Source organism: Nematolebias whitei, chromosome 8 (assembly GCF_014905685.2).
Source record: "Nematolebias whitei isolate Nwh7 chromosome 8, NemWhi1, whole genome shotgun sequence".
Classification (NCBI taxonomy): domain Eukaryota; kingdom Metazoa; phylum Chordata; class Actinopteri; order Cyprinodontiformes; family Rivulidae; genus Nematolebias; species Nematolebias whitei.
The window spans coordinates 28,728,121-28,741,679 of NC_056505.1; the positions used below are offsets into that span (position 1 = coordinate 28,728,121).

Below are 13,559 nucleotides of genomic sequence, written 5' to 3' on the forward strand. Positions count from 1 at the left end.
ATATATATATATATATATATATATATATATATACATATATATATATACACATACATATATATACATATATATACATATATATACATATATATACATATATATACATACATACACATATACATATATACATATACATATACATATATACATATACATATATACATATACATATATATATATAAACATATACATATATATATATATATATATATATATATACATATACATATATATACACTAAAATAAACTACTACTTACTACTTATATTACTATTCCTACTTCATGGTTTTTCACATATCGCAGGGGGGTTGGGAATGGATCCCCCCGCGATAAACGAGGGACTACTGTAATAACTCCGTCTGGAACGGTGAAAAAGTCAGCAACACAATACGTACTTGGTTGAGACTCGCTTTCACTGTTGTGGCGTGAGCTGGTGGATTCTGAGTTCAGACTGAGCGTGCTCGGTACCGAAGAGAGCTCAGAGGTCGGCTGCGTGTCGACTTCGTCGGGAGTGACGGGCCACAGCGTCCGGCGACTGTGTCTGACTGCATCCCAACTGTACTGCTTGAGCACCTCGCAACCCTGTTTGGTCTTGGAAATCACACCAAGGACATAAACGCACGTCCTGTGGACAAGAAATTGAATCGTATTACCATCACCTCTGCTAACCCTTCGTCTGCGGACACAAACTGTGGCTGAATGAAAGCGACCGCTGCAGCTTACCCACGCACTGACAGCACCTCACAGTGCTGAGCCATTGTGAGGATATCTGGAATGACATTCTCCTCCTGCAGGAGATTCAGTCCCCAGTTAGAGGAGCCGATGTTGCCCTGAAACAAGGCAGCAGAAGACAACACACAATCAGCGACTGACTAAGCATTGGTAAGAATGAGGATGATCTGAGGGGTTTTAAATGAACAGTATTGCAGACCAGAGCCCAGAGAGCAGCCTTCAACTGTTTAATACCCTCCCAGGTGTCCAGCATCGGGAAGCGGACCATGTAGCTGAGGTCTGGAACCAAATTCTTCAGATAAATAAAAAAACAAACATTAGAAACTTATGAGTGAGAATAAAGAGATGTGGAACATCCGAGGAATTGTAATAAAACAAACCCTTACCTGAGCCTCCAGCAGGTGACAGCCTGTCTTATCATGGACCAGCTGACCATACAAGTGCACAGGCAGGTAGACATTTGGTCTTTGTAACCTGAAGACACAACCCCCAAACACAAACAGAAAAAAAAATGTAAAAGATAATTTCACTCCTGCAGACACCTGGAACTGCAGTAACTCATTCTTGCCTCACCTTTGGTTGCTGCGTCTGACGTAGTTGTCTCCATCGATGGGTTTGCGGTACGTCGTTAGTGCTTCGTTGAGCTGCTCCTCTATCAGATCCACATATTTAAGGTTGTACTCCTGCAATCCAGAGGAGTTAAAGAATCAAACACACACTTCTGTTAGTCTTTGGTTTGGCCGTGGCTTAGTGTCTTGACATCAGGTAAGATTAATGTTTTGCCATCTGCTGTCAGATTGAAAATACCTTGTGCCATTTATCCAGCTGTTTACTGACATAACCCCTCTCATTGAGGTAGGAGAAGCCTTTAGGAATGGACAGGAACCTGAACAACAAAAAAAAGGAAGGAGTTTCATGCATGTAGGTAGATTCAATGGCCTACACATTTCTCACTATAAGCTTTTGTCTGGTAAGAAAGCGCACACCTTAGGAGCAGCAGGAGGCCTTTATCTCCCAGGTGAGACACAGCTGGTTTCAGCTGGATCAGAGCATGAAGGTTGGCCTGAGAAACAGCAGAGCATAGCGGAGCGTTACAATACTAATGAAACCACTTCTCCTGTTGCTAAAATCTCCACTCCCTGTCTGGGAGTGGTGGAACCGTAGCATGTCAGCTGCCTACATGTAGGCAGGGTGCTCAGTTCTGTTGACAGGGCAGGACGCCCTTCTTGGATAATGGTAGGGAGCCAACTGTATACGGTATACAAATACCATATGTACATTTACTAATAAATCCAAAGAGTTTCTGTTGGACAGTCAGTAATCTTAGGTATGCATGTGTCTTCAGCTACCTTGTCTTCACAGGCCTCGTCCAGTATGTCCAGTGCCTCCATGGACACGGCCTTGTTGTGGTCGTGGAGCTGTGTGACCAGAAGCTCCATCCCCCAGCTGCTGAAGAACTCCACGCCGGCACGCAGCAGCACACGCAGGTGCTTTGTAGCGTACAGCCTGCAAACCTGCTCAGCAACACAAGAAGTGATGATTCATCAGATTATTTAGAATATTTAGCAGAAGCTTGTTGACATTTTTATATCGACATGAAAGATGTCATTTATCATTCAGTGATTTGGTCACTCTAAGACCATTGAGGGAATTTTGCAGTCCTATGATTTTACATTTACTGGTGCTGCAATGTGATATGTAGCATTTTTCCCAAACAGTTCACAAAAAACTGCTCCTCTACTACTCTTTATGTATTTTACACGTGTGTTGAGGTTTTCTGCTCTTACGTCCGTGGCAGCAGTGAGGACCTTCGACAGGATCACTCTAGCCAGACCGTCTCTGCTGTAGTCCAGAGTGGATACAGCAAGTTTCAGCACAGCGTCCTGGTTCTTTACAGAACACAAGTTCAGCAGGCTGCAAACACCAGATCAAAGGCAGATGTTGCATTAACATGTTTCACTAACTGGGAAAAAAGCATCCGACATTCTGAGACAGCGTTGGCTCAGGAAAGCAGTGAACTCACCACTGAAACAGGCCACATTTCTCTAGCAGTTTGACTCCCTGTGGGTGTGCAGAAAGTGTCCCCAGGAAGAGGAAGTAGTGCTGGCTGAGTGTGGTGAGCAGACCGTTGCTCTGCAGGCTGCGCTCGGGCTTCAGGCCTGAACACGAGGACAGCCACAACACCATGTCCCTCACAAGGTCCTCCAGATAGCCCTGACCATCCTGGTGACAACAAGAAACAAGTGGACATGAAAACAGGGTCAGACCTGGACTCAGACACAAGAACAACGTGCGTTTATCTAAAAAGGTTGAGTCAGGTCCTGTGGACGGTTCTTCTTTGTTGAAACGTTTCGTCTTTCATCCAGAAAGACTTCAGTTTGAGGAGCTGCAACAACTCAGTCTTATAAACAGCACCTTCTCATATTGGTGACAGACAAAAGTTGCTCAAATGCAAAAGGAGGACCATCAGTCTAATGACCGATCACTAGCGCCCTGATGGCCACTTGCTCCTCAGACTGAAGAAGTTTTGGGTAAAAGACAAAATGTTTCAACAAGAAGAATCAGTCCAGAGGACCTGACTTAACCTTGTTAGATTCATCTACCTGGATGACTGAGCATGCATAAAGACAATGTTTGTTTATGCAAACTTTTCATACCTCATCTGAGTCCATGAGGAACTCCACGAACTGACACCCAACCACAGTGAGTTGTCTGGCCTTAGCATGATCCAAAGCCAGTCCTGCATACAGTTTACTACTGGGCTTATAGAAGTACAGCAGTCTCCGAACAAACCTGCATTACACAGAAACAAATGTGAATTTGAAAGAAAAAGATCAGGAAAAACAAAATCATGTTTTAAAATGTTCTGAAGCTGGTCTCACCTGTGCATCTGCTCGTCTTTGTTGTTCCTGAGGTTTACATTTGGCCACTGAGGGAAAAACAACAACAATCTTTTAGACGGAAGAACAAACAAAAATCAGAGTTTGTGTTGCTGCATGAGAACAGCCTGACCTTAAGGATGGTGGCAATAAGTAACCAGTTCCACTCCAGGTTCTGCTTGTGGTTGAGAATTTGACTGTCTCTCAGATTTATCATCAGTGTTTCCTCTGTGTCCTAAAAACAGCAACAGCAGAAAAGGACAACGATCAGAAAGCAACGTTATGTATTTCATTGACTACATTATAGACTAGACTCCAGCCATAACAGATTTTTAGGGATGCACAATATTGGATTTTTGGCCGATATCTGATATGCTGATATGTTAAAACTTATTTGGCCAATAACCGATACCAATACCAGTTTTTTCCTTGACCTACTTACAGAGACTACATAGCTTTCTCTGCTGTGGAATGAAAATACTTCATTATTCTGCAAGGTCTTTGTCAATTTCACCTGCTACCAAATGCAGATGCCAAAAAGGAGTTTGAAAATGACGTAATACTATATAATATATATTAAAAATATATATAATATATATATAATATATATTAAAAAAATCAGCACTTCTTATATTGGTGAGTTATTTTGATGGAATGGCTGATGCCGATATTTAACTTCATCTCTAATACAGACACCATGCCGATAATATTGTGTATCCCTAGAGATTTTTATTCTTTGCTTTGTACATTTTAGAAAATAAGCTGCTTCATAATTTGCCAATCAGCACATGATCTAAACCTGCAGTAAATTACAGCCTCATGCAAAGCTAAACTAAACACATCATTGTATCACAAAGTTAATGACACCTTGACCCATTTCTTGAAAAATAAAAGTGTCTAAAAGTAGCATCTGTAGCGCTCATTAGTTTACCTTTATGATGTAGATGTCTCTCTGGGCACGCGAGTGTGAATCTCTGCGGTTGTGTGACGACACAGACTTGCGAATGATGTGGTCCAAGTAAAGGCTGTGAGGTTTCAAACCTTTCTTCTTCTTCTCATGGAAACGCTTCAGATTGTTCACTGCTGCACTTGCACGGCTGAAAAATGCACAAAAACAAAGAAAGAGAATATTTTCAAGAGTTTAAGGTGCGTTTGGAAGATAAAAAGTGCACAATACGTATTAGATACTAAAACTTTTTCATCTTATTTAGCTGACTATCAAATTTACTGACCCAACATAATAAAAAAAATGTAACTTGATAAAGTAGCTGTCTAGTTTTCACTGTGAATTCACTTTATTTTTGTCACTTTTTTTATATCACAAGATTATGAATGGCAGAGTATGTACAACAAAAATATGAACACTAGAAAAACAATAATAAAAATTTTCCTTTTCAGTAAAGAAGTAGCTTAATTCAATCCGTTTACTTTATAAAATATCATCAAGTTTTGTTTTTTTCCATACACAGCTATACATTTTTGGTGGAATGGTCAAGATAAATGTAAACTAAAACTGAGACGCTGGAAGTTGAAGTCACAAAGGACTGGTGACCCCTAGTGCTTTTGCTCCTGTATATCCTTACATGCACTTTTTAAAAATACATCTATTTTCTATTAGTTTTTGGAGACAGAGTATCTTAAGAGTATCATCTAACACAGCAGCCTGTCAGTGAGTTGGGAGGGTGTGTAGATGGTTTTCGTATCGAGGGTACAATCTTTGGTCCCTGGTGCACAGGCTTCAAAAATGCAGCACGGTTGTGCCCCCAAAAGCTGACATTTCAGCTTAAATTCTGAACAACAAAAGAATACATAGATGCTTCGTCCATCTTTATTAATGTCCAAGAGTGAAACAGACAAACTTTTCCACTGTCTGCTTTTTTGGGTAACAAAAAGAGGACGTGGTTTTAAAAATGACTCTTTTCATGTGCCTCACAGGGTATTTAAATTTAAAAAATCCATAAAAACAACAAGTATGTAAACAACAAAAAAGGTTGAATCTAGGGGTGCACCGATAAATCGGCCGGCCGATCGATCGGCCCCGATTTCCTTAATTTGGGGAGATCGGCGATCGGCCGATCTTTAAATGAGAAGCCGATTTTATCCACCGATCTTATCTGCCTCCGGAAAGGTCTGAAAATCAGCTGCTGTCCCCTTTTGCTCCACTGTGAGAGCTCACACACAGGTCACTCGGAGCAGCCATGTCGTCGGTTTGGAAGTTCTACGCTGTAAAAGAAAATGAGCCAAAGATCGCAATTTGCAATTCGTGTAAAGCCGAAGTAAGTCGTGGTGGAGCCACCACCAAAACCTTTAATACAACAAACCTCGTTCGCCATTTAAGAAATCACCACGCCGCCAAGTATGCAATGTTTGAAGAGAGCAACCAAGCTAAGGCTAATGCTAAAGCTAGCGCTAACAAAGAGGCAGTCGGTGGGTCGCTGTTAGCTTTTATGAGCAACGAAAAGAGCAAAGCTACCACGAGGAAAGTGATGGAGTTCATGGCATTAGACAACCAGCCATTTTCAGTCGTTGAGGACAAAGGTTTTAGAAGCTTGATGCAGCACGTGTGCCCACGATATAATATGCCGAGTCGGAAATATTTTTCTGATGTTGCATTACCGGAGTTGTTCAGCCAAGTTTCGAGAGACACCCGCAGCCTGCTAAAAGCTAATACAAATACACTCAGCTTTACAACAGACATCTGGACTTCTGATGTAAGTTTAATGTCCATGTTAAGTTTTACTGCACAGTGGATTGACGAACAGTTCGAACGTCATCAATTACTCTTAAACTGTAAAGAAATGGCAGGGTCTCACACTGCGGCCAATTTATCAGCAGAGTTTAAGGCGATGCTGAATCACTGGGAAATCGATCATGGAAGAGTTCACGTTGTTTTACGGGATAATGCTCGTAATATGGCCAAAGCGCTGGATGATATCAACCTGAAAAGTTTACCCTGCCTGGCACACACACTGCAACTGGTTGTAAATGAGGGACAGCTGGCGCAGCGCAGCATCACAGACATGGTGGCAACAGGAAGGAGAATTGTTGGACATTTTAAGCATTCATCACTTGCCTATTCCCGACTTTATGACATACAGACACAGTTAGGTCAACCCAGGAAACGATTACAGCAAGACGTTTCAACGAGGTGGAACAGCACAGTCTACATGCTGCAGTCGCTGTTGGAGCAGAGACGTGCTATTGGCGTGTATGCTGCTGAGCACGAGTTACCAGCCACACTCACAGCACACCAGTGGGAGCTACTGGACAATGTGCTCACCATTCTTGCACCTTTTGAGGAACTCACAAAGGAGATTAGCTCATCAACAGCTACAGCAGCAGATGTCATCCCAGCCATCACTGCACTCAAGCGGATTTTGGAGAGGCAAGCGAGCACAGACCGTGGCGTGGGTACAGCCAAAGCTACGCTGCTGGAGGCTGTTGTGAGAAGATTCAGCAACATTGAGCATGAGCCCCTGTACAGCTTGGCCACTGTTCTGGATCCAAGGCAAGTAACTATTAACATTCTATTTTAGCCATAATGACTTTTAGCCTACTGCTATATTTCAACAAACATTTAAATTAAATTAAAAATAAAAATTTATTGATTGAAATGCATTTCTTTATTTACATGCAAGTCATAAAAACTGTTAATGTATACAAAACACAATGATTGACCCATCTTTCTTTGTTTATGCAAAACAAGGTACAAGAATCGCTACTTCTCAGCAGAGGTGAAAGATGACGTGAAACTGCTCCTTTTGACCAAACTTGCAGAGGGGGAGACCAGATGCACACCTGCTGCAGGAACATCCTCTGAAGTGGGACCTCCTGCTATAGATGAACCTGCAGCCAAAAGGCGTAGTCTACTGTTTGCAGCTCACGACGAAATCTTAAAGGAGAACATTGAACAGGAGCAACAGCTGGCCAGCCCTTCAGCTATGCAGGTACAGAACTACCTATCTGAGGTTCCTGTTGAAAGGAGCCAGGACCCATTGGTCTACTGGAAGATCAATGAAAATCGTTTCCCTCATCTTGCTCTACTTGCCCGAACCTATCTCTCTGCCCCATGCACAAGCGTTGAAAGCGAGCGCCTGTTTAGCTTGGCTGGACATGTAGTAGATGAGAAAAGAAGTCACCTGTCTGGTGACAAAGCAGAAATGCTTTTGTTCATCAAGAAAAACCTGCCACTAATGAAAGTGACTGGAATAAGTCTGTGAGAACTAACTTACCAGTGTTAGTTCTTATTACCCACTGACTTGAAAATGTTACACTTGTTGCATTATCTTTTTTTTTTTTTAAATGTAACAAGTGAAAGAGTTGAAGGAACTGAACATTTTTTTTTAGTTAATTTTATAGTTTTAACAAAAATTGTGTAAACTTCATTTATATTTCAGAATACTACCTCATGACAAGTTAAAACAACAAGTTTGTATTGTTTCTAGGGTATTTTTCAAGGGTATGTTTTACAATAAAATAAGATTGGTAAATTGAAGGTGCATTGTGATCTTGTAACACCTGACACTGTTGCTTATAAAAAAAAATCGGTATCGGCCAAAATCGGAATCGGCAGTTCAGACTTTCAAAAAATCGGTGATCGGTGATCGGCCTGAAAATTGAAATCGGTGCACCCCTAGTTGAATCATGTCATCTGGACTTCGTTTTTTTGTTAAAAAGAAACGTTTCGCCCCTCATCCAAGAGGCTTCGTCGGTCTGAGGCCTAGCCATCTGGTATTACCCAGAAGCCACCCTGACTCTTGTGTTCCAAGCCTGCCTCAGATACCCCTGAAGTCTGGCCTTTTCACTAATGGTTTCAAAAACACAACGTTTGTTTTCTCAGTCATCCAGGTATATAACAACAAAAAAGGTTGAATCATGTCATCTGGACTTCGTTTTTTTGTTAAAAAGAAACGTTTCGCCCCTCATCCAAGAGTATGTAACTTTGTTTTTGAGCTTTCTGAGCTTCAAAACATCTTATTCTGTCAGAGAATCTTATTTGCAGTTTATAAAAGATTAAAACCAGCTTCCTAATCTTCATCTTCACCCAACCTAAACTTCAAAGCCCCCTGCGTTCAATCAATTAAAGTTTAAGTGAGAAGTTTAAACCTATTTTGCTCTTGCCTTTGCTATTAACAGCAAAAAAAAAAAAACACTAGAAGTTATCTTATTTATCTTGCCAATAAAGCTTTATCAGTATTCTGTCTAGTGATTAGAAAATCAGACATGGTCTGTCAGTCCTAAATATATTTCAAGGAAAGTAAAACTTACATTTTCATTAAGTCAAAGGATACATTATTAACACAATACAAGATAACAAAAAACAACTGAAGTGGTTTAAAATTAACCCATAAAATATTGAGAGCAAACATTTAGCTCTCCAAACATAAAGAACTGACGCTCAGTTTATAATTTCTAAAACATGCACCCTGCAAGACAGAAAGAGGGAGCGGCACAAAGTGACATAACCTTTCATAAAATCTGCTGCAACAAAGAAAAGCAGACAGGAAAAATCCTGTAATCCTGTTCTACAATCTTAAAAACATCATTTTGTGAAAAACAAGCACATTGTTTTTAATTAACTATCAAATTCTAATTAACGTGCTATTGATAAAAATAAAAGTGCTAATTTTATGTTTTGTGTCTAAATATTTCTGGACCTAAATCCATCCGTTTTGTAGTAATTATCACTTTCCTATTTACTGAGGAAAAACTGATTGTACTCACAGTCGTTTCTCTTGGGGGATGTCAAATGAGGCTGCCATGTTGATGAGGGTGGGGAGGCAGTGCAGGTGGTGGCTATGGGAATGAGGAAGAATCGTGTTCGCCTAAACACACACACAAAAAAAAGAACAAATCTAGTCAAAAAATACAGTAATTAACATTTATCAACCTTTTCTTGTTTGGTACGAACTTCATATTCATTGATTGTATATTACCATGTGTAGAAGCTCCCCTAAGAGTATAGTGGCTCTGACAGCAAGCTGGTCTTCACTGCTGGTCACAACTTCAACAAGACCCTTACAGAGGAGAGGAAGACATGCTTCAATAGATGCACCACCACCCTAAAGCTGCTCTCCCAATGCTGCCACAGTACGAAACCATTCAAGCCATAGCGTTTCTCAGCTACTTCCAGTTTAGCTTTACGGCTCTGTAAACAGGTCATCAGCTCTAAAAGTAAAATAAACCATTTAACTCACCTCCAACAGCCCACTGGTGATGAAGGCAGAGAGCACAAATGCCAGGTAGTTGTCCATCAGGTCAGGCCTAACGAAGCAAACAGAAACACAAATATTTAATTTGTCATGTAACCACTGAAGCAACAACAGCCTACTTCTTGTTCGGTCTCATTTCTCACCTGGAGCGGGCCCGGTGGGGTAGGATGACTTTAGCTTCAGCAGCAATAAACCCATCAGACAGTCTCCAGGTGTCCTGAAACCTGGAGGGATCTGAAGTGGACCACAGCTAAGATTAGCCTTTATGGGGTGTGTGTGTGTATAACACATGGCCTTAATTAGGCTCTGAGATGAGCAAAGACACTCGAGTACAAAATACACAAAAGTGACTAAATTGTATGTACATATTCTTACTAAAATGAAACTCAATATACTAGGCACAAAGATACTCAAAGCAAATACACAAATAGCTTCAGATGACATAAAAGTCGGTCCTTACCGACACTTTGAAGAGCTTCTACAAAGTCTTGGGTTACAACTGGAACAGGAAGCCTGAAGATCTCATATAACACTTCCAACAAGCCTTTCTGCAGAGAGAAACACATCAACGCAATGACATGTTTGATACAACCAAGAGAAGAGGGAGACCACCTCCACCAGCAGATCTGTGCTGGACCTTTGAAGCTGATCAGTGACAGGATGACTGCATCTCACCCTGTGCTTCAACTCTGACACAATCACACTGCAACACTAATGAAAACCTGCTTAGTGGTGATGAATTAAATTGATTTTAATGTTCAGGTTTTCAGTGACACTTTAAAATTACTCCTACATATGTTTTATTCATACGGTTTAGTCGTTTTAATACTCACTCTAACTTCCATGTTTGGGATGCAGAGCAAGCCAATTAAAGACTGGATTCCAGAGTTTCCAGGCTTGCACAGGTTGATGATGCCTAATAAAAACAAAGACGTTGCATAAGAGAGAGAATAACCTCATGATGCTTCAACAAATACAAATTATCTTTAGAACTAGCATTCCTTGAAGAAATGAATATTGCTGGACGCCTGGCATGCAAAAGTTTTTGGCGCTCGGAGTATGCGTTGGAGAAGATGCTCTGACTAGAACAGATTTTAGCTCCAAAATAGTAAAAACTGACAAAGTAATAGCCATTTTTGAGTTTGTTATGTTTAATTAACTCATACGTGTATTATTTTGTCTCTAAACACACACACACACACAGGTAGTTACACTATCACCCGCCTTTTTTAAGAATTACATCACTTACCAGACCAGGAACGGAAGGCAGCAACTATCGCCATTCTACTGGACAAGAAACGGGCTTCTCTGTCTTCTCTGTGAAAACAAAACATGCACGATAAAAACTGCACTACTTATCACACACAAACACACAAATATCATTCGAGGGATTTTTCAGAAATTATCAAGTTTTTTTACTTGAACAAACTACAGGCAAACTAAAGGAAATAACAATTGTTTAAATAAAAGTAAATCTGAAATTCAGCAGCTTCGTATCTCAGTCTGCTTCATATTGTCTGACAAGTCGCTCCAGAACCAAACCGCACTGATAACAAGGTCCACATTACACAAACGGTGTACAAACCCACAGAACATGTGCTGTCACCAGTCAGACACTGAGGTTTTTTGTTGTTTTTTCCATCACACCAACTCTTCAAACCTTGCCCAAACACACACACACTTACTTGAGCTGCCCTTCAGCCGTGTCTGCATTGTGACGATAGTGAAAATCAGTGAAAGGCGCGAGGATTTGCTGCAGGACAGAGCACAAAGCACAAAAAACGCTAAACACAAGACACAACCTACTTGGAGATTTCATAAACTCTTTAATGTTTATTTAAATCTATGAACTAATATATTACAGCGAGAATGAATCTCTGATTTCATGTGACATGCGTGTGAATGTTATGACTGGTGATGAGCGGTTTTGTGTCAAGTAGATGTTTACAGACAACGAGGCATTAAGAGAGGTGCTGCAGCTGATTACTGTCAGCTCAGAGAGATGCGGGCAACCTGAGGCGCAATCCTGAATGAAAGCACTCTCTGTACTCGGGTTCATTTATATACAACAGAACCCTCAGAGTTCATACCTCCAGCTCGACGTCTACACGTACATACTGGCGGGTACACGGGTGGTTGAGTAGATGGAGGACGGTGGTGATCAGAGCTTCGTTGATGCGGCTGAGTTGACAGTCGAGCACGCTCTTTAGAATTGTGCCGAGACCTCCTCGTTTGGCCACCACCTCTGGGTTTTTCAGTGCTGCAGAGCAAATGACACAAATCAAAATAATCTGGGGTTATTGGTGACAAAGAGTTGATGAAAGGTAGGAATTTGGTGTCGTTTCCATCTCATTTCAGATGACGGGTATTAAAGGATTAGATTTAATAAAGTGATGGAGTCACTGCATTACTCTCAGAAGATCTTTTCATTCATTGTTAGGCTTCTTGATCTGGGACCTGAGTCCAAATTTCGTACCATACACATGCAAATGTGAACTGGTATGACAATAAAAAAAATCATTGAATCCTTGAATTTTTATTGCTACTTGTTTTTGTGACAGTTTGCTAGATATTATAGTTTTCACGTTTGATAGATACAGTTATTAAGGTCCAAAAGGCAGCTCGTTTGATCTCTTTACCTAAAGGCAGAGAAACTGAAGACCTGTTTAAGTGATCGTGCTATTCAATAGAAGATCCTTAGACATTTCTTCAAGTTGTACTTTAATACAAAAAGTGTTCAACCATTGTTGCTGCCACCACTTAATTTTTAAGTACATTATTTTGATCTGACGTCTTAGCAGCATTTAACACAAATATAAAAGTGCATTGTCTTTACTAAGAGACATTGCTCACAAATGGTTTCAGCAGCACCTTGTATTTGAGCAGCCTGGAGTCACTGAGTTGATAATGAACTTGTGTTTACCAGAATATTCCAGAGTCAAATGTGAGGCCATCTGTCCGACAGCCGATGCTTGGCTGCATTTTGTCTTAATTTATTAAGTTAAATAATCCCATGTGTTGTTCTCCGCCTGACTCTTCATTTAATATTAAGGTTGAGAAAGAACAAAAAGATTTTGAAATGTCATACGTACACATCCTTAAAGTAGAAAGAGTGCACTGACTTGCACTTGGCTCATGACCAGAGTCAGCTATTTTATTGGCCAATTGAAAAACCAAAAATATGACCCCACACCCCGACCCCATGCAAGTAGTGACAATATTCAACCTTTATTTAGGCAGGTTAATCATAATGAATGAAACAATGGGAGAAAAAAAAAACTTAACAGATCAAAAAAAAAAAATCTGAGTTTTCTCTCACCCTTAAGTGGACACTGCTTCAACTACGTTTACATTTTACATCGTGTAGCTAAAACATGTCCAAGGACTAAGTGCAGTTTTTATGTGTGCAGAAAATAATTAAAATAAAAAATATATATCATTATTAATAACATAATCTGTTGCCTACTGCAACTCTTTTTTTGGTTGGGTTATATTTGTACAAACACTGTCCAACAACCTGAAGGGTATTATTTATAGATTCCCAGTGAATCAGACAAAGAAAGCTCTGTGGTTCGGTGCCGTCTTTAGAGAATAATTTTTACTGTAGATATTATAGAGGATTACAAAGTAGATTTCAATGTTACGACCTCAAGAAGGTCATAAGGAATATTTATTACTTAGATGTAATTAGTCCATTCAAATCCCAGTCATGGGCTCAAATTGGTTTCTCATGGTG

At 40.4% G+C, this 13,559-nt stretch overlaps 1 protein-coding gene across 1 annotated transcript in view; it reads right to left on the bottom strand.

The window, feature by feature from the left end:
- LOC119414045 (rapamycin-insensitive companion of mTOR) overlaps positions 1 to 13,559 on the bottom strand; it is a 38,452-nt gene that overhangs the window by 13,410 nt on the left and 11,483 nt on the right. The window contains exons 8-30 of the mRNA XM_037681156.1: positions 11,914 to 12,083; positions 11,509 to 11,576; positions 11,073 to 11,140; positions 10,657 to 10,739; positions 10,284 to 10,371; positions 9,967 to 10,057; positions 9,809 to 9,875; positions 9,548 to 9,628; positions 9,336 to 9,436; positions 4,543 to 4,708; positions 3,745 to 3,846; positions 3,615 to 3,661; positions 3,390 to 3,525; positions 2,756 to 2,955; positions 2,520 to 2,646; positions 2,082 to 2,246; positions 1,719 to 1,795; positions 1,540 to 1,618; positions 1,306 to 1,415; positions 1,119 to 1,206; positions 932 to 1,024; positions 724 to 830; positions 396 to 625 (exon numbers count right to left, since the gene is read on the bottom strand). Of these exons, the coding sequence (XP_037537084.1) occupies positions 396 to 625; positions 724 to 830; positions 932 to 1,024; positions 1,119 to 1,206; positions 1,306 to 1,415; positions 1,540 to 1,618; positions 1,719 to 1,795; positions 2,082 to 2,246; positions 2,520 to 2,646; positions 2,756 to 2,955; positions 3,390 to 3,525; positions 3,615 to 3,661; positions 3,745 to 3,846; positions 4,543 to 4,708; positions 9,336 to 9,436; positions 9,548 to 9,628; positions 9,809 to 9,875; positions 9,967 to 10,057; positions 10,284 to 10,371; positions 10,657 to 10,739; positions 11,073 to 11,140; positions 11,509 to 11,576; positions 11,914 to 12,083 (2,544 nt within the window). The remainder of the gene's footprint in view (positions 1 to 395; positions 626 to 723; positions 831 to 931; positions 1,025 to 1,118; positions 1,207 to 1,305; positions 1,416 to 1,539; positions 1,619 to 1,718; positions 1,796 to 2,081; positions 2,247 to 2,519; positions 2,647 to 2,755; positions 2,956 to 3,389; positions 3,526 to 3,614; positions 3,662 to 3,744; positions 3,847 to 4,542; positions 4,709 to 9,335; positions 9,437 to 9,547; positions 9,629 to 9,808; positions 9,876 to 9,966; positions 10,058 to 10,283; positions 10,372 to 10,656; positions 10,740 to 11,072; positions 11,141 to 11,508; positions 11,577 to 11,913; positions 12,084 to 13,559) is intronic.